At 40.0% G+C, this 21,379-nt stretch overlaps 1 protein-coding gene across 2 annotated transcripts in view; it reads left to right on the top strand.

The window, feature by feature from the left end:
• snphb (syntaphilin b) overlaps positions 1 to 20,415 on the top strand; it is a 37,971-nt gene extending 17,556 nt beyond the window's left edge. Inside the window, exons 2-6 of one of the 2 annotated variants that reach the window (XM_042410459.1) lie at positions 4,014 to 4,146; positions 12,081 to 12,260; positions 12,913 to 13,020; positions 13,879 to 14,028; positions 14,198 to 20,415. In XM_042410459.1, coding sequence (XP_042266393.1) covers positions 4,097 to 4,146; positions 12,081 to 12,260; positions 12,913 to 13,020; positions 13,879 to 14,028; positions 14,198 to 16,220 — 2,511 coding nt within the window. In that variant the 5' untranslated portion in view covers positions 4,014 to 4,096 and the 3' untranslated portion in view covers positions 16,221 to 20,415. The remainder of the gene's footprint in view (positions 1 to 4,013; positions 4,147 to 12,080; positions 12,261 to 12,912; positions 13,021 to 13,878; positions 14,029 to 14,197) is intronic. The other variant, XM_042410460.1, reaches the window with a different exon arrangement.
• Positions 20,416 to 21,379: the final 964 nt, after the last annotated feature.

Genomic DNA, 21,379 nt, shown 5'->3' with positions numbered 1-21,379 from the left:
TTTCCTAATTTTCATCAAGTCTATTTTTAGAAAAGTACAGACTTTTAACCCACAATGACCTGGTCAAAGTTTGATTGACATGTGTACTGTCAGGTGTGTAGAGACAATAAGTAACTGCAGCTGGACACAGAAAAATACTCATATATTTGAATGGAGAGTGTGAGCAAACCCACACCTTTTTGATCATTTACTGCTTCCACATAGTTTTGGATACAAACTTCATTTGAACTTTAAATGAGTCACAAGATTTTGCCCTACAAATCTTGAATTTACATGTGTTTTCTATCTTTAGTAATCAAGCAAGCAGTAGCACCAATCACATAAATAAAATGGTGTTTTCTGGGACTTTCTGGAAGTTGACTCACATTTGTACCTAAAAATAGATGTGTGCAAATTGGGGAAAAAATTTACTCGCACACTGTGCAACTACAAATTACAACCATAAAAGTATATGAAAAGCTAGAGGGATTTAAAGTTGAAACGACGGATACAAGAAGTGGCGACGCTCTTAAGGCTAGCGGAGCGTTAGCTGCAGCATGACCGAAAGAAGCACAACCAGTTAGCCTACACTAGCCTCTCAGCTAGCCCTGGCTGTCTGTTTGGATCCAAGGTTAAAGTGGGGAGAACCAGTGGGTCTGTCGGTCAATTAAGTGAAGTGAAGCCTGCGGAAGAAGCACCGGGACCATCAGGGAGAAATAGTCCGTGGAAGAGCTGCTGTGTTTGGCTGCACAGATAGGAAGCACCTCGGCTGACAGGATGTACCACTCTGTTTGATAAAACCGTTTATTCTCCTTTTTTGGGGTTATTACAGCAGTTGGCAACCAGCGTATTAGGTGCATTACCACCACCCCCCGCTTCGGACTGTGGACCAAATATTAATCCTGTCTGTATAATAAACTAAAAAAAAGTGGGAAGTGGGAAAAATTATGTACATATATCGGCAATCGCCAAAATTGATGATTTTTGCCATGATAGAGCGCCCCTAAAGAGAACATACATTTTGATATACATACACACACACACACACACAAAGCATTTAAATATGTATGTAAATATTTTTTTCCTTTAATAAACTGTTACTTGAACATTTTTCAGTGTGCTCCTAAAGTTCTATGTGTGCGCATAAATAATTTAATTTAGGAGCACAAGTACTCCTTGAGAAGAAAGTAAACATTGAACACTACTGTCAAATATGTAGAAACAAAAAGTAACTGCCTTTGGATAATACAGAAAAATACTCATGTATTTGAATAGAGAATGTAAGACTGCTAGCTGCTGAGGCCCTAATAAAGGAAAAACTGCTGTACAGAGCTTATAATTTTGCTTTCTTTTTTGTACAACACGTTATCACTAAATTGTTACCCTCCCACCATTTTTTCCCTTGCCATCATAAGTCATCCTCACTACTGAATTATACATATCGGACCTTGATTACTGTAAAATACAAAAATATATGATAATCACAGCAAAATGCATACAAGGTATGTATTGATGTACTGTATGTAAAAAGACATTGCTGCTGTAGCCTACAAAAATGAGCTGCATTGAAACGTCATTGAACACTGCTGTCAGATGTGTACAAACAATGAAGTAACTGCAGCTGGACACAGAAAAACATTCATATATTTGAATGGAGAGTGTAAGAGTGCTAGGTACTCAGGCCCTAAGAAAGGAAAAACTGCAGTACAGAGCAACAAAATTTATTTTCTACAGCACTTTATCACTAAACTGTCACCCTTACTCCAATTTTTCCCTTCCCCTCATAGGACATCCCCATTACTAAATTATACATATAAGACCTATAATTATTGTAAAATAAATGATAATAATAACACCAAATTTCATACAAAGTTTGTAAATAATGCACTGTATTTATATAGACCTTTCTGCTGTATCCATTCAACCGTCAACCCCCCCCCCCCTTGTGAAATATCCCATGGCCAAATCTTACATTAAAAATAATATTTTTGTAGGAAAATTTGTCGCGAATCCATTGATACAAGTTACAAAGTGGTCAGACTTATAGTTTAGACATCAGAACCATTTGTTTTTCTTTTTTTTTTCATTCTTTCATGTGTTCAGACTTTCTGTTGGATTTAGGTCAGGGGTGTCAGCATGATTTGTAGGTCTTGATTAGTCGAATAATTGAGTTTTGTTTCAGTCTCTCTACGACATTCCTACAAGCCGTGGCAGACATTTTAGATACATAGGTGGCGCTATAGAGCACATTTTGGCACTTTGGGGGATAATTTTTACATTTTATCAAATTTTTTACCAGACCTGATGTGCGTGCCAAATTTGGTGAGTTTTTGAACATGTTTAGGGGGTCAAATGTAGGTCTGAAGTGGCGAGATACTAAAGAAAGAAGAAAGAAACAAACAAACAAATAAAGGCCTGTCTCTATTACAGGCCTGTCCCAAATAAAGGCCCTGGCCACCATATGCTTACAGATGCAAATGACAGTTCCCTTTATTCACTTCTGCTGTTCTCACCGGTATTTGGCCTGAGACGAATCAGATGAATGACGATTGGTAAGTGTTCCCACATGGTGGGGAGGTGATTGGCCATTGAACCCTCATGTCCTGTCTTTGCCAGCAAAGTGTCAGCTTGAATCAGCAGCATCACACAGCATGCTGAGGCAAGTGCAGAGGCAGTCAGCAAAACTCATCCCTTATTTGTGTGTGTGTGTGTGTGTGTGTGTGTGTGGTCTGTGATAGGCTACCTTTGGGGACAAATTTCAGACTTAAAACCAGCTAATTGGGGAAGCTTGTTCAATTGGGGACATAAGTCTTATACCCAATTAGGAAAAAGGATCAGTGGATAAAGTATAAAGTGGTATTATGCTTCTCCTTATTTTCAGACATACATATATATATATATATATATATATATATATATATATATATAATGTCACAATGTTGGATGTACATGTTAAAAGTGGCTGACGTTTAAAATAATGAGGTAAATGTATGTAAAAGTAATCCCTGTGCACAAAATAGGATTTTTATACTTTCAGCCCAAGCTGATGTCAGATAGTGACGGATTTCTTTATATGCACAGCACCCAAGTTCACTACTCCGTTCCGCTAACGTTATGACATTTTTCCATTGTTTTGGGGGTAGTCACGCTGAGTCATAACTCCATCACACAGCAAAGTAAAATAAGTAGTTTACTTGTTAGAGGTGTGCTGGTTGTCTGCAGCTCTTCATAAAACATCATCACTGTAGCTGTTTCTGCTTGTACTATTCCTCCCTGCGTTATTTCTAACTGATCTGCTGAACAAATAACTTCAAATATCTCCTTATGTTGTTGTTTCGACTGTTTTTTAGCGCCGCTAACGAAGCTCTGCTACTTTAGTGAAGAACAGTGTCACCTCCTGTAAATTCTTCACAATAAAAGTCTCCTGTAATTTAGTCATCTGAAGGCTTTTAATTTGAAGCAGTAAAGCAGGAAATTTTTGGTTTGCATTGGCAGTAAAGTTCCACAACTCCGATACCTAAAGCTGGCCAATCAGAACAGAGTGGGCTCATAAGGAGGGGGGCCTTAAAGAGACAGGATCCAAAATAGAGTGTAAAGAGAAACTGTGTATAGTGAGGGGCTGCATAAAGGACCAGTATAAGATAAATAAGGAGTTTTTTGAACTGTGAATCATGCAAAGCTACTCTAATGGAGTCCAAAAATAAAAAAATAGAGCTAAAATGAGTATAATAGGTTCTCATTAAGGTTAGGGTTAGGTTAAGGTTAGGGTAAGGGTTGGAGTTTGGCAAGTTGTGGTTATGGTTAGGGTTAGAGTAAGTCCCCAAGAAATTAATGTAAGTCTATGGAATTTCCCCAAAAATAACCATGATCTGATATGTGTGTGTGTGTGTGTGTGTGTGTGTGTGTGTGTGTGTATGTGTACCACCATAATGACTAGTTTTTGTTATTTTCCCAGACTGTCACTGCTCTTAACCACTCTCGCTCTGTCTGAGTGCATGTGGTCACTCACTGCTTTTGTCTCTGTTTGGCTCCAGGCTCCAGGCTCCAGGCTCTTACAACTGAAAGAGAAAGTGAGGACAGAAGAAACTGAAGCTTACACAAGAGGCTGTCTGACCCCATGTCTGCTCCTGCTCCAGCCAATCGGAGGTCTGTGTCGGGCTCTCGCCGGTAGGTAGCCAATGAGAAGCCATGGTATTTTTTTCCTCTTTTAGCCATGTCCCCCTAATCTGTCACATTTGCCTCTTGAGTTTCTTCAGATAAATAATTTTTATCACGATTCCTAGGAGCAACTCAGAGACACTTGATAAATATGGGCCTATGTGTAGCTGTACGGATGCTGCTAGTGTATTAATGCATTCTGCTTATTCACGTTTTCTACATTTACCCTCACCGTGTCCTTTCATCAGTCTTTGTTCAGTGCCTTTGATTTTTCTGTAGCACAGTTATGTTGCTCCTTGTCAGATTAACAAACTGTGACATATGACATGACCTTTTTAACACCAGTAGAAATGTGTATGTAACATTATTTTTTTTCAAAATTTAACATTTTCCTTTAATTCACCAGATGTTGTACTGTGAAATATTTCTGGCTGGTTTTCATCTGCCTCCAACAGGACACTTACTTTGTCTTTTTAGCTTTTTACTTCATCTGGTAGACTGCTTCAATGGATCATACAACCTCTGACCTTCTGGAAAAGGATGAAAAATCAATTTAGTAACAGCGCATTAACATTCATAATTACACAGGACTTAATCATTTTTTCTGTTGGCTTAAAAGATAGTAAGAAACTTGGGACTTTTTGTTAATGCCTTCAAAGAATATCAACAGTGTTGGGTTAGCGTTAGTAATGTGGGTACAGTGACGTGATTATTTTTTTCAGTAGTGAGTAGTGTACGGGATTACGAGTTTAAATTCAGTAATTACATAACAGTTACTTATCCCAGTAACACCCCATTCCTTTGAAAATCTTGGGGTCGGCTTGTCTGCCATCTTACCAGTATTTTGATGAAGAGCCTAAAAGTTATTCTAATTAATGGCTTACAACTAAAGCATTAGTAAATTATGTAGTAACATTAATTAAATACTAAGTTACAACCTAAAAAAACCCTTATAAAGGGTGCCTAATTAGAATGCGGTACCCTGAACTCTTAGCACACTCTCTGTATTCCTTTGCAGTCGTGGTTGCGTCAGCATTTTACTATTTTTAATTAGCTTTATTGATCCTGATGGAGGGGCCGTGGTATTATTGACAAGAATATGTGTTCAAAATAAACTGGATGCAGTCAGCCACCTCCCACATGCTGACCAGTGAACAGCAAGTTTACTGCAACTGGAACACAGTTTAGTTTTTTGAGTATACTGATGTGTTTTCTTCTACAGGTACTGTGTAATGGATGGACTTTCTTGGCCTGTTTACGGGACACAAGTAAAGACACATGATAAGACTGTGTTATTGAGGTTTATTGAGGTTTAGTGATGACCTCAACCTTAAACCCTTTTTCCACATCCATAGAGCCATTTAGGCTCAGACCTTAATGTTTCTCACTTTGCAATGCAAATGCTGCAGTAATGTTGTATCACAATGTATGTTGTACACTTAATGTATACAGAATAATCGTTGAACATTAATTTACTTCTGTGGACCAGTTTTAAAGTATTTTAATCAATATTCTCATCCAGACATTGCAAGCGATCTGGGTATGTGGCTCACAGATCGTATGTCTAGTCATGGTGGGTGTAGCAGTTTTATTGCTACAGTAACATGTAGCTACAGATGGTTCAACCTGTAGCTGTGGTGTCCTCCTCTTTCTCGTCTCTTTCCCTCAGATTCAACCCACTGAAGGTGCTGCAGCCCAAACGCCGCTTGCAGCAAATACTGGCGTCCTCGCCCGTCCCGGTGCCCAAGCCGGCGTCAGGGTCGGGGACGGCTGCACCAGCGGCCACAGCACCAGTGGCCATTCCTGTGCCTGCGCCCCCTGCGTGAGACACACTTCAGTTACAGTCTCAGAGAGCATGCTCCGTAGCTGTAGCTGTAGCTCTGGAATGCACTGTAGCCACTAAAACAAGACTAACAGCGCACAGGCAACATTTATGCTACATGTGAAACTTCAGACCAGGGTTTCCCCTTCAGTTTTTAGTCACTGCACTGATTCTAGGGGTGGGAGAAAAATTGAGTCACATAAGAATCAGGATTCTCATCTTCTATGATTCTGAATCAATTCACAGATTCCAAAAATCATTTTTTGTATGTTTTACACAAAAAAGCAACTGGATGGTGTACAGCACAAACACACTCATCTTTGAAGAGTTCATCTTCAAAGAAGTCGAACATTTGAGCTAATTTTAGACTTATTAACTTAAAAAGTAGCTTAGTATTAGCAGGAGCAATGAATGGGCCAGCCAACAAATGCACTCTCCACTGCTGAGCGATCATCTCCAGAACTCCAGAACATGCCGGCAAATTTCCCATTCACGGAACATTTAAGACATTTGGCCAGTGATGGTGGTCAGTAAATTACACTTTCATGTCATTATTATCATTATCAGGTAGAGGACTGTAACATGCTTCCTAATTCTAGCTTTTTTATTTATCTAATCTGATTATGACACCAAGAATCAGAATCAGAATCAGAATCAGAATCAGAATCGACTTGAATTGTGTGATTCCCAAAGATTCCCACCCTTGCTGATTTCCTGCCTCTCCTTGATCTATTGGAGGAAATTTGTGGGTGAATTAATTTAAAATGTAACAAAGACTCTTCACAGCTTGCAGTTAGGTCACAGTTCCACTATATAATATATGAAAACAACACTGATATATGGAGTTCTCTGTATTGATATTGGAGTTTGTTGAGCCCTGTAGCAGCCAATAATGTAATAACTATTGTTAATGTAATAACTGCCAGTAACATAATAATTTTTTCCATTCTTAATGTAATAAAAGTCAATAATGTAATAACTTACCTATAATGTAATCAAATTTCTAAACCAATAACATAATAACTTTTTGTGCATAATGTAATAAGTTATTACATGATTAGCTGGGTTAAAAAAAAACATAAAAAATGTAATAACTGAAGCAGATAATGTAATAACATACTTATATCACTTTAAGTTTTATTTATTTGTTATAAAGTGTCACACTTCTATAATACTCATCCTTACTGTTACCGATTTCAAATAACTGCTCAAAAACCTGACCACACACACACCTACTATCTCTCTAGGAAATGTGACCATACATTTGTTTGTGTCATGTTACCTTGTCTGGTGCCACTTTCCAGTTTTTGAGTAAAAGTGAATCAAGACACATCAATTCCATACAAACTTGTATGTCTCCTAAATAAGCTAAATAAACTGTATTTACTGAATTAAATTAAATCACTAATTACCTTTCAACATGTGTGATAAGGAAGACAGAAGTTTACAAAGGAAGAAAGCCTAATATCAGAGTAACATGACAGGATAACTTGTCAATCAACAGCCATCTAGTGGTCAGACATGGGGACTGCCAAAGAAAATACATGTCTTCAACAATGAACTATCGATATCATTTGTTTCAGTGTTAGACTGCTTGTTGAGCCTCATGACTGTATTCAAATAGCCAGGGATGTAAATAGGGCAAGGATTCTGATTTGGTCATACATTTCCATGTAACTTTTCAGGAGTCAGGTTTTTTTATATATGCATATGGAGAGAGAGAGTGCTGAATAGCTATAATAGTGTGATTGAAACAGTTTGCTTGTAATTTAAATACGTTTAATTAAAAATGACATTTTTCATGGAGAGAAATGGTGATCTTTGTATTCCAGGACAAAGCATCTTCAAAGAGGTATAGATTTCATATTAGAAATTGTCTGTGTTTGCAAATATGTGCTCACACTTCATTTGGTAGTCAAATGGTTAAGGAGTAGAAGGCAGGGCTGGAGTCTAACCATCAAGTACCACAAACAAATATATAGTCATAATTCCCAGAGAGATTTAGGTGAGATTCATGCACATAGATTAACATTTCTTATATATTTGGTGCAAGAGGATATACAAATCTGTGAGATCATTCTAATTAACCCACAGGGGCGTCTGATCCCTCTGCCAACATCTTTCAGAGGCTGTAGCAGGCTCAATTTTAAAGCTAGTGAAGATACTGATATCATATGAAACTAGAAGACCTAAGGCATCCATTGGTACAATGTCGTGTTGGCTTGTCAGGAAGGGGGCTAAATAAAGCTCAAAATTTAAGCTTAATTTTGGCAAGGGAAAAACTGGCATGGCCATTTTCAAAGGGGTCCCTTGACTTCTCACCTAAAGATATCTGAATGAAAATGGGTTCTATGGGTACCCACGAGTCTTCCCTTTACAGACACGCCAATTTTATGCTAATCCCATGCAGTTTTTTTGCAAAAACTATGCAGTTTACTATGGGCTTTAGGAGACATTCAAGTTTGTATGGAATTGATGTGTGTTGATTCAGTTTTACTCAAAAACTTGAAAGTGGCAACAGACAAGCTAACATGACACAAAGATAGATAGAGAGATAGTAGGTGTGTGTGTGTGTGTGTGTGTGTGTGTGTGTGTGTGTGTGTGTGTGTGGTCAGGTTTTTGAGCAGCTATTTGAAAGAGGTAACAGTAAGGGTGAGTGTCATGGAAGTATGACACTTTATAGCAAATAAATAAAACTTAAATAAAGTGATATAAGTATGTTATTACATTATCAGCTCCAGTTATTGCATTTTTTGTGATTTTCTTTTAACTCAGCTAATAATGTAATAACCAGCCAATAATATAATAACTTCTTACATCATGCACAAAAAGTTATTATGTTATTGGTTTACAAATTTACATTATGGGTAAGTTATTACATTATTGACTTTTATTACATTAAGAATGGAAACATTATTATGTTATTGGCAATTATTACATTAACAGTAGTTATTACATTGTTGGCTGCTACAAGCCCCATCATCTCAGAATCTCCTGATGTCCTAGTAGAAAGAAAATGAGGGAAACCCTGACGTACCTAGATCTGTAGCTTCACTAGGTAAATTTACACACAAGAATCTGAGATTTTGTTAATACCATTTGGTCCCTTTATGTCATCTGTGATTAGTATGACGTGTTTAGCGGCTACATGCACAGTAGAAATAATGCTATCGTCATACTGTAGAAGCAAACTGTGATCACTGGTGATCACTGGTTCATGAGAACCATCACTGCTCAGTGAACACTAACATATTTGTTAGAGACACTAACAAGCTCCACAGCAGAGAGTTGGTGAGACACTGACATATCAAAAATTATTTCATCTTCTTGAGCAAAGTCTCTGTCTCCACCAGAAACAAAACCACAGTGTAAAGGAATATTTATGCACTCCACCCACTCACACCTGACTCCTGGGAAACAGCCTACCTATCACTCCCTCCACCAGACAGCCACTCACCACCCACAGTCCAGACACAGGTTTCATCCCAGCAGATGAACAGGATAGACTGTCAAACCTTTTACACTGTTGTACTGTGTATTCTGTCCCTATCCAGGCTCACTGCTTTAGCTGCTTCCCCTTGTGTGTTTCTGTTCTGTCAGTGTCTTGGCTTTCGTCATATATTGATCTTGGAAGGACTGCTGAGTAGTCAATATCTGGCTCATTGTATCACACTGGACATGTTTACTCAGCACTTGCCACTTGGTATGGGACAACTCTTTACTAAAACTTGGGGCAGTTGCAGCAGAAGAAGAAGAAAGAATCACACATCATTATTTTAGTGTCTCAAATATAACAAACATTGGGTAATATTAAACGTGAATTATTAAACATACCTCAATGGTTTTCCCATTTGATTGGAATTATGCTTCCAGGCGGTTGGTGTTGCTCTAACATCGATACACAAAGTAAGATTTAAAGTGATTCCATGTAACTTTCTGAACAGCAGCTATCATAGCCATGATTAGCAATTACAGGATAATGATAAATGCTAAAATGCACTGTAAAAGTGGATGAAGTCATGAAGTCAAAAATTGACTCAGTAATCTCCTCATCTAGCTTTAATGTGCTAACATTAGCCACATAACATAAGCTACCCGTATTGGTCATACCAGACCACGTGAGGCTGTAGTAGCAAAACCCCTGAGTGTATTCGAATGATCTCATGATCTCTCTCTTTATATTGTACAATTTGGAAAATGTTTGAATAATTCTCTTTTTTCTGGACATCTTGTGTGGTGACAAAGCTTGAGTAAGTTAACCTTAAGGTAAAAGACATTGAGTTGGGTGCAGCACTGTGTCCATATTTGGGATTTTAGTGTGGTGTTGTGGAGTTATCATGTCCTGTGTGAAAATCCCTCATGGCTGCTCTGATTGGCCCTGCTTGTCCCCCCCTCCCTATGCGGGGGCCAGTGATCGGATAATAGTCATGTCTCTTTTAAAGTTTTCATTCCAATGTTTGCTATGTGTCATACATTACTGATTATACAACATTAAAATATCAATTTTATCAGCAAGGAATGTCTTGATAGAAGTTGCCCATCACAGATCACCCTTCGTTTTCCTAGTTAGCCCTGATATAACTGTACTGTGACACTCAACTTAATTTCTTTAACAGAATAGTAGCAATGGTTTATGGTGAAAATGTTTATTTGACCTCTTGCTAACATTAGTGTTTAGATTATATATATGGTTAAGGTGATTTTTAGGAATGAGTCCATTGTCTGACATGGATTAGTTTAAGTGAAGTTGTAATCTGCCCTCGTGGTGCAGGATGATGTGAATGATGTGATGTGAAGATGAACACAATTTTCTTGGTGATCTGTGGAGAGAAACACTAGTAGGGGGTAGCGCAGGGGTTGGATTTGATTCATCACTTTTTACCACAGCAGGCTAAATCTGTCCTTAATCCATGTCAGCAAATATACAGTCCAGTTTCAGTCCTGATGAGAGAGATATTTGGCTGTACTGTTATGTTCATGTCAGTGTTTTGGGTTGTATCAGATTTGGAGGTTGAATTTATGTTAGATTATAATTTTGATGTAATTTTAGCTTTGCTAGGAGTGCTGTCAAGTTCAGTTATGTGCTACTGACTGGACGCATGTTGATATAATAATCGTTGAATAAACCTTTTCCCTTTTTCAACAAGTCCACATCGTGTTGGATATCTACCATTAATGATTTAAGATGTCTGTCCTTTTACAACATTCAACAGTTGGGTGAATCCATCATACTGTTAAAGGACGGGTTCATAATTTTTCATTTCTGTCTTAAATCAACAGTCAGGTGCCCAAATGAACACTGAATAGGAGGAACAATTACAGCGAGGAGAACCTCTTTCAGTTTTCATATGGGCACATGACTCTTGTTTTAAGACACTCGAAAAATTGTGAATGTATCCTCTAAGTTTGAACTCCTCTCAGACAGTGGAAGCTAGTCTAGCTAGTATTAGTTGTCTCTCTTAAATTGGTTCAGAGACCCATAAAATCAAAATGTATTCTTTTTGGTTAAATATAATTTTGACCACATGTACAAAAGTCAAAACAAACAGGACAAATATACTTTTAATATTTCTTAGCATGAATTAATTATAATTTCAGTTCGACTTTAAAAGCAATTTTGCTGTGTGTAGAAACATCTGTAAGCTGCTCTGTATGATGAGGTTCTAATGAATAAAACTAATGCTGTTGCTGGCCCTCCCCTGCTTCTCTCATCATTAGAGTCTCAGAACATTTTTATTTCTTGTGAGTTGTGTTTCAGGATATGCAGCGTTAGTGTGTGTTCTGGGTCAGTAAAGGCATCGTAGCTGCAAATTAACTCACATAGATGTCTTGTATGGGAACTCAAAGAGTGTAACCTCCACTATTAGGAGGGCTCTCCATCTCTCGTAAAGCTTTTAGAGAGCCACCTCTATCGGGCCCCTTCAGTGTTTGAGTGCTTGTTGATATTTGGCATCTGCCTGCCTGCAGCTCAGGCTCCAAATGAATTAGGTGAATCCTAAAATGTGCTATATGCCACACAGCTTGGTACAGTGTGCATATGTTTGTAGCATGTATGGGTCAGGTGTGGTCCTCTCCTGTCCTCTGTGATTTAACACCTTGTTGTCTCTGCCCGGTCTGTCAGATTTGACTACTGCAGGTTCATAGAGCTAGACTACGTTCCCATGGAGGCAGGCTATATGGTTTCAATGCGCCCAACTAAAGGCTATGCATCAACCAAGTCACCAAGTAAAGGATACCCTTCCACCAAGTCTCCGGACCGCCACAGCCGTTCAACAAACTCTCCCTCCACCCCTCGTTCTCGGTCTGTTCTGAGTCCCTCTTCTTTCCTCTTGATCAGTGTTGACTCTCTGAAGCATGGGAATGATGACAGACATTGCACTGTTGTGAATGTTTCATGATGTTACTTTGTTTAAAACATCTGAGAGAGTTGTTGACCTAAAGATGTTCCAGCATCATGCCCAGTCTGACCTGTTACTCCCCTCTTCTTTTCTCTTCATTTGTTCTCTTTTCATTTTATTTTCAGACTCTAGTTACACCTATCCTCACCTAATTTATTTTGAAGAAAGTTTTTTACAGTTATGTCACTGAGTGATTTTTTTTTTTATTTGGGTTTCGGTTTTCATCTTCACAGAGTAGATTCCCTTTTTAAAAAAACAGTAACATCACTGTCAGTGCCTAAAGGACAAAGTCTTCTTGCAGAACTGTTGTCTGCTAGCTGTGACTTTGGCCTCTGTATTTGTAATGTGTCTGTGTATATTGTGCATTTCTGTGTTGTATTGGCATGTTAGTGGACCTGGATTGAAGTTTGCTCCATTCACATCTGTGATTTTGAACAGTGTCATGATGGTTTTGCTCAACAGCTGACTGAATCCACTTTCACCTTGTTGTCTGGAGTGTGGTTTCATACTAGTTACCAGGGACAGTTTAACATGTCTCCCCTTACTTTGGACCAGGCGGACTCCAGCTGCGCCCAGTAATAGAGATCCCTATGGCAATGCCTCCTTCAGCAGCAGCAGCAACTCAGGCTCTTGTAAAGGCAGCGACTGCAGCCCCACCAAAGGGTGAGACATCAGACACTGCAGGGTCTGTTCAGTGGAGATGAAAAGTTTCTTTTGCTGACTGCTAAAATACTCCTTGGAATGACTGATTGTATTAATGTCAAACCAAATATAAAACCTTGTATTCTCATGTCAGTCAAAATCAGAACTTGATATGCCTACCACATATAATTTTATCCCCTGATCTGTTTTATTAAACAAATGAACAGACTCAACTGCCATTTCATTTTCACTTTATCATCTGAATCACTGAAAAAGAGATGGTATGAAAACAGGCTCACCTTTTGTTTGATGATATCACACAAACACAAACGGTACCACTGATACCTTCCTGAGTTTGCAGACTCAATGATTGTCACAATCGCAACTCTTTTATACATGTAAGTAGTGCCAGGTGCACATACCTAGAACAAATCAAGCACCTGTCATAGACATGAAATAGTTGGAACTGAATAAAAGGAAAGGGTGTGGCATCACATTAACTTATTAAAAAAGTAATATGCATCTGGCATTACTTAATAAAAGAATTTGGATTGTGACAGTCATTGAGCCAGCAAACAAAGAAGGCATTAGCCAAAATGTTTGTGCATGTTACTGTTACTGTAAAGATACAGCAAATTCAAATGACTGGAGTGCGATCTAATTTACCTTCAGTTGGAGATTTGATTCATATCAGGAACTGTCTAAAACAAATCATTATTAAACAAGATTACCAATCTGACCAGATGTTTAATGTTACCTTCTGGTACCATCTTCAATACTCAGTGCTACTTAAAAATTTAGATCAGTACCAAAAAAGTGCTGAGGCTCACTACCCAGCCTTAGGAAAACACCTCTATGTTTGTGTCCTGTGTGTCTTAGACGTCACCAGAAGTACACATCATGTACGGACAACCATGGTATCCGGCCCCCTCCACCAGAGCAGTACCTCACACCCCTGCAGCAGAAGGAGGTGTGTATCAGACACCTGCGGGCCAAGCTAAAAGAAACCATCAACACTCTTCAAGACAGGTGAGATATTGAGATCGAAATAGAAATGATTTAGTCAAAAAGACAGTGTTTTTGTTGAGTCGAGGTTCTCCCTTTGCTACTTTTCTCAATATCTTTATCCCCCTAATTCTCTTGTTCTGTCTCATTATCCTCTGTTCTTTCTTTTTGTTTTCCATTTTGACACTCTTAGGGACACAGAGATAGATGAGCTGAGAGGGCAGCTTTACAGAATGCAGGAGGACTGGGTTGAGGAGGAATGTCACCGTGTGGAGGCTCAGCTGGCCCTAAAGGAGGCTCGTCAGGAGATCCACCAGCTCAAACAGGCCGTGGACACTGTCCGTGCCAGGCTCAGTGACGCCGGGGGACTCAGTGGGGACATAGGGGTTCAGAAGTACTTCCAGGACATCAACACTCAGAACCACAAGCTCGAGAACCTTTTGCTCAGCATGGAATTAGCCCAGGCTGGGTTAGCCAAGGAGGGGGAAGCCATACCAGGCTGTCGGATCCGTGTCGGGGGTTCAGCACCAGCGTCTGTATCAGGTGAAAGTCCAGGGGGAATACCCAAACCTGCAGTAGGTGGGAGGGGGTCTTGCTCCTGTGATGGTTCCCCAGCCCGTTCTCTGACCCGGAGCTCCACCTACACCAAGCTGAGTGATCAGGCACTGGCAGACAGGAACGGCAATGGGCCAGACTTTCCTTGTCTGTCAGGTGATGGCACCCAGGACAGCGGCTTTGTATGCTGTGGGGAGAGCAGCATCCCCAGTCGGGCTGACCTGCTGCTGGAGGCAGCCTTCCTCTCTGAGGAAACAGCATCTTTACTCAACTCCTATGCGCAGACCTTTTCCCACTCTCTGCCCAGCTCCATGCCCAGCTCTCTGCCCAGCTCCATGCCCAGCTCTCTGCCCAGCTCTCTGCCCAGCTCTCTGCCTCACACCTTCTCCCATACTTTACCTCATTCTTTCCCTCGCAACTTGTCACACTCTATGCCCCACACTATGCCACACTCCTCCACCTATGAGAAGCTTTGCACAGGTGAGCGGCTGGCACCCGTTCGTTGCGGCTTGGGTGGAGTGAGCTGTATGAGCCACCCCTGCCTGTCCCACCATCACCTGTACCTGCATCCTCTGCGGGAGACGGGCATTCAGACCGAAAGCTGCCCCATCCCAGCAACAGCAGGTTACCCTTCTGACCTAGACACTATCGCGGAGCAACGCACTTTTCGCTCCCAGGCCTGCAGCCCCACCTCCACCTGGATGTCTGATGAGGGGGAGGAGGAGCTGGACTCCATCACCACCACCACTTCAGTAACCACAGCAACAGTCATGAGCACAGCCACAGAGCCAATCCCGGTCTCCAAAACGCCGCTGGTCCCTCCCCTACCACGGTCTGCCACTGTGGCGTGTTCCATGGAGAGTCCTCTGTGTGAAGGGAAGGAGGGATGGGAGGAGGAGGAAAAGCAGGAGAAGGAAAAGAGAGAGAAAGAAGCTGCTGAAACAGAGAAGCGGGAGGAAACAACAGTGATCCGACTGGCAGAAGAAGGACAGCGGACGCAGATGGCCTCAGTGGAAGGGAATGTGGTGGAAAGTCCGGGTGCAGTGGAGGAAGTAGCACTGTGCGATTTAGAAGAAACAACAGCAAAGATGGAGGATGAGCTTAAGTTTGGGGGATGCATTGGAGAAGGCAAGCAGGGTGGAAGAACACTGGAAAACCTCAGCCTGGAAGAGAGGCACCAAGAGGTTGATCAATTAGCAGGATCAACCCAGGCAGAGACAGCAGAGCTGAGTCCACCTTGCCCAGGACCATCACCAGGCGTAGAACAGCCTCACACCTCCCAGCCAAGGAGATCTACTTCCCATGAAGAGATAGCTGGTGTCATTGTCGTGGAGGTGCAAGATAACGATGATGAAGATGAAACTAAAGAGCAAGGTGCCACAGGGGATGACGCAGCGGAGGAGGAAGACTCCACCTCTGGGCAAATTCAGAAGAGCTACTGGAGTCGTCACTTCCTGGTGGATCTGCTAGCAGTGGCCATCCCTGTGGTGCCAACCGTGGCATGGCTCTGCCGCGGTCCAATCCGTGGTGGACAACCCATATATCATATAGGGTCATTGCTGCGGGGCTGTTGCACTGTGGCGCTGCACTCGCTGCGCAGGGGAGGTGGGTTGAGGCATTACCCCGCAGGCGGGGGAGACCTGGGTGGATCACAGATTTAAGAGAAGAGTCTGTTTAGCCCTACAACCTCTCCTGTATGGGTCTGGGTCCTTACCTACTTGGAAGATAGCTGTTGTGTGAGAAGACAAGAGAAGGAACTTTCTGTCCTGCATTTGTCATCAAAGTTAATAGCTGAGGGAGCATCAAGAACAGGAAATGTGCACTCATGACTAAGATCTGTCACTGGTAAAGTCTGTTCTCTTTGGTCCTTCTTGTTGTTGTCTCTCACCCACTGGTCTCTGTTGTTGCTACCAAGATTTCTGCCAACACTACTGACTTGTGCAAATCTGAATGAACTGATTGAAATGAATGATCGATGCTTGGATGTTTGATGCTGATTGTTTTGTGTTTAAATGCAGGGAAAATGTTAAAGGTTCATTGATAGGTCATCATACCAGTCTGACTCAGTTCTGACATGTTCAAAAGATCACGTGTTGGTGAGTGTGTACATGTACAGTGTGTACACAGGTGTATGCATAACGTGAGTCTGTAACCAAATGGTCTTGTCTGTAGACGAGCAACACTCTACTCAATGAATTCACAATTCTTATGACTGCAGACAGTTTGGGCTTTTCTTTGAGTCTAAACGACTGAAACAATGGAGCTCCTTTACTTTCAGGAAACAACAATGTAGACACAGAACTCAGGTAGATTCTAAAGGTAGAAACACATCAAACATGGAAAGGCTGCCATGAACCTTAGACACCTCCCACACTCAGCTGCTGAATAAATCATGCTGCAACACAGTTTGATGCTGCTTCCTCTGCTTTTTCTGTTTTTGCTAGGCAGACACTGTACAGATTAAACCCAATTTAATGTCAAATTAGTTGCCTCCTTAACAATCAGGCCAAATTGCAGAGCAATTGGTTGTCATTTGACTTCAGTTTGAGAGGGTCGCAATGTTTGATTAATTGCTTGAACAATCAGTGATCTGGCTTTTTGACAATTGGATGGATTTCTTGCATGTCAGAAATGGTTGGCTGTCTTAAGCTGACTGAAATGTGTCTGAAATCCGATTTGCTGCATGACTGTTGTCAAAAGATCTGTCATAATTTGTTGTGAACTTGTTTTAAAGATATTGAAACTCTTGCTGAAAGTTACATGAGAAGATCAAGAAGAAGTAGCAGGTAATTAGCTTAGCATAGCATACAGACTGAATTCCATCTTCCCAAGGGATACATTACCATCTATTTCCCCTTTCTTCAAAATTGACTTACAATATAAATATGCAACATAATCTGCTCTTTACTTTCCCTCAACCCCAACATGCCCAGGAGCTTCATAGCCCATCCTCCCAATTCTACGCAAGACAGTCAAATTTTAATTAGTAAGCTCAGGTCTCATGCAGGATTTGTCACCTCTCATAGAAAATGAATGGAAACTGGCTTCACCCAGCTTACCGTGTTCGATGTGTTTCTACCCTCAGAGTATAATTACATTTCCAGATATCAAACAAGGCTGATTCGGATGCTAAAACATAAACTCATGTTTAATACTCCACAAAGTTGGTTCATAGTTAATTAGTTAACAGATTTATTCAACTGAGCAAAAAATGCTACATATTTTGTGACTGTAACCAAACCTCATTATGTTTTCCTCCATCTTCTCCACACACAGCATCCCTCTGGGCTTTGACTGTGAAGTTACAGCCCCAATCAACTGCACCTTAATTTTTGACATTTTGGGAAATACTTTAATTTGCTTTCTTGACAAAAGTTAGATGAGAAGATTGTTACCAATCTCATTTTTATGCTAAATATGAAGTTAGAGCCAGCAGGCGATTAGTTTACCTTAGCTTAGCATAAAGACTAGAAGTGGGGGGGTTGGCTATGTCCAAAGTTTAAAAAATTTGCCCACCATCACCTCTTCATTTTACCAAAAAGTAATAGCTCCAGTATCTAACTCCCTGTTAAACCACAACTTGTTTTTACATTTCTGTTTGTGTGCAGACTAAACAGACAAGGAGATGTAACAAGTTAATTTTTTAATGTTTTGAGGTGCTGGTTGCTTAACGGTTGTGTCTGTTTCAAGTCTTTATGCTACACTAAGCTAATCGTGGCTCTGTCCAAAGCTCTTAAGTAGTGTTTTTTTCTGTAAATCTATTTTGTTCTTGGGTTTCAGGCTACATGAACAACATGGACATTATGTTTTAGGGTGAAATTTTGCCTATCCTCAGCCATATAGTTGGCCCTTGTACCCTGAAGCTTATATTCAAAGCTAACTCAGTTGAACTATCGAATTATTGAAAATAACTAAGTCATATTATAATCAGACACTTAGTTTGTAGATACTCACTTGCTCAGTTTGACACATTGATGTAGATCTGAATGAAGTGAGAAGTGCTCAGTCTATGCTCCGTGCTGTATATTTCTGCTAACTTTAATGCTCTTTTGGTGTAGTTTAACTGTCACTCTGGTAGCGTGTATTTCAAGTCCACTGTACAAGTCCGTCATTGCAAATAAATCAACTTTATTTGTTTAACATATCATTCTGCAAAGCATTTCTAGACATGAAGCATTACATGGCACATTACTCTCAAAATGTAAATCAGTATCTGAGGTCTGGGGTGTGATCGCAGTTCAGGATCGGGGTGTTTTGCTTTGTGTGAATGTATGTATTATGAAAGGACTCTATGAAAGTGGCATCTGATGGTGACTGTAAAATGATCAAACAATTTGTCTCACTGTCAAGAGATTCATGAGCCAAACGTGTATCAAGAAATGCCCCGACACAACCAGCAAGAGTAGTCTGACGCCAACTGAAATGTTTAGTTCTTCGGTGAAGAAATAAGCAGCATGAATCAATTTTTTTAACCATTTGGTTGACATATTTTGCACTATTGTTCACTTTATGAATTTTAAGCAATTACTTGAAGATTGTATGTGTATCCAATGTGTTGTATGTCCCCTGAGATATGATTGATAGTTCTGTTGGGTCTGCAGTGTCATTTAAGATTTATATAGTACAAATAATGCTCTAAAGCAAAAATTAAATTGCTGGTCCCAGTTCAAGTGTAACTAAGAAAGTGCAGACATTTTCAGGAAGACCCTAAAAAATACTACTACGATATGTCACTATTTCTCTGAATACTGTTGCCTTTCATGCATGAAAAGAGCTAATGATCTCGGCTCTTCACATCTGGCCACAATGTATATCTACAGGCCACAAAATAAAGAACACTGTATGCTGTTGTAAAAACACACAGGTAGAAAATGAGCAGTTGTGCTAAACTGTCAAAATGTGTAAGACATCAGTGACAATCATGACAATCCCTCGTTTGATTTTCACTTCCTACCAGTTCATCAATCTGAAGGAGCCACGAAAGCAGTGGCTGTCAATAATGCATCGAGATCCCTGAAAAGATCGAATGAATGCCTTTAGAGACACACAGGACTGTCTCTTCTGTACTAACACTTTCGTACATTTGCTCACCCACAACCTTCACTTAACATCACTCTCGCCATCAGTCGAGCACTGGCTGTGTTCCCATCTACTGACTGACTGTGTGAACCGCTTGGCTAAAGTGGATTAGGAGGCTAAAATAATTTCATGTTTTACAAAAAGCCATATAATCCTGTGAGGGAACACGTGTGAGAATGTGGGAGGTGGCCTCCTCCTCTCTATATTAATGTATTATGTAACAAAAAACTGTATTGATGAAAGTCATGTGAATGATGTATCAGCAGTGTGCTGTGATTTGAGTCAAACTCTCCTGCTGTCATTAAACTTAAGCTGTCATGACAAACAGGGTGATAGATAGAGGTGATATGTGATAGAGAACTTGTGATGCTGCATTAAACTTGTGTTGATCTGAGGTTCAGTTCAGGCTTTTTGTGGGTAGCAGTCATCATCACACCCCCTTAATTTACCACTACGCACAACAGTCTACACTTGTGACTGCATTGTAGTGCATTGTTATTGGTGTATTACTGAGCCCCCAAAGTCCTGAAAAATTATAGTGTTTTCGTCTTGTGCACACAAATTATCTTGTTAGCACAAGTTATTATCTTTTGTGCACAAGTCATCTTGTCTTGTGCACACAAATTATTACATTGTTCTTGCATGTTGTCAGTTAATATTTTGTGCATGCAAGTTATTATTTTGAATGCACCTGAGATTATCTTGTGTTTAGCAATTTGATAATTGATTAATTGTTTAAAGCTAAAAAGCCAAATATTCTTTGATTTCAGCTTTTCAAATGAGAGGATTTGCTGTTTTTATTATTATTATTTTTTTTTTTTTTTACATTTTAAAGACGACATGATTAATCAGTGAATCCAGAAAATAATCAGCAGATTAATTGAAACTGAAAAAATGAGTTGCAGCCTTACAAAAGTTATTATCTTGTGCCTGCAAGATAAGAAGGAAGACAATAACACAAGTTGTTAAAAAAATTTCAGGACTTAGGGGATTCACTAGTCTTAATAGAGTCTGGTGAACATAATCACATCATTAATCTTTCAAGGCATTTTGTCCCCTACATTTTCCTGTTAAATTGGTAACACCCATACCTTGTTTTGGATTCTGACAGTCCACATTTCCATTGTTAAATGTTTCAGATTTATTCATTAAAAGTTGAATCTGATATTCCTTCAAACAGTCTTTACAGTGCAGCACTTTATCAAGATCCATTGTAATGTTATCACAATGACAACAAGGCCATTATCGTGAGAGCACACTGTCTCTGCCATTGTCCTGAAAGAACATATGTCATTGTATGTCAAAGTGACCCCATTTTCTATTTCTGTCCCATAATACACCTGAACTAGTGTAGTGTGGTTTGCCAGGGTATGTGGGTGAGTGAGTAATTATATACTACGTACATCCTTAGACACACAAGATGCTTAATATTTGTTGAGGAAGGCAGGAAGAGGTGGTGGGCGGGAGGGGGGTGGTTGGTGTTTGGCTTTTTTTGGTCAACATTTGATGTGTATTGTCATTTTATGCTTTAATCCTTGTCTGATTGTGTGATTATGTGTTTCATAGCCATTGTAATGATAGTGTATACAAAGATTATAGTCCTTTAACATCCTTCCAATGAGGACATTCAAATGCCTTGTATAGGAATTCATCTGACATCATTAATATCTACAGATAGCGTAATGTAAATGAACTATTTTAATGGCAATAGTAGTGTGTACAGCAAAAGACATCAGTAGGC

Source organism: Thunnus maccoyii, chromosome 4 (genome assembly GCF_910596095.1).
Source record: "Thunnus maccoyii chromosome 4, fThuMac1.1, whole genome shotgun sequence".
Lineage (NCBI taxonomy): Eukaryota > Metazoa > Chordata > Actinopteri > Scombriformes > Scombridae > Thunnus > Thunnus maccoyii.
Note: the sequence above shows the minus strand (reverse complement) of the source record. Positions and strands in the feature narration are given on the sequence as shown.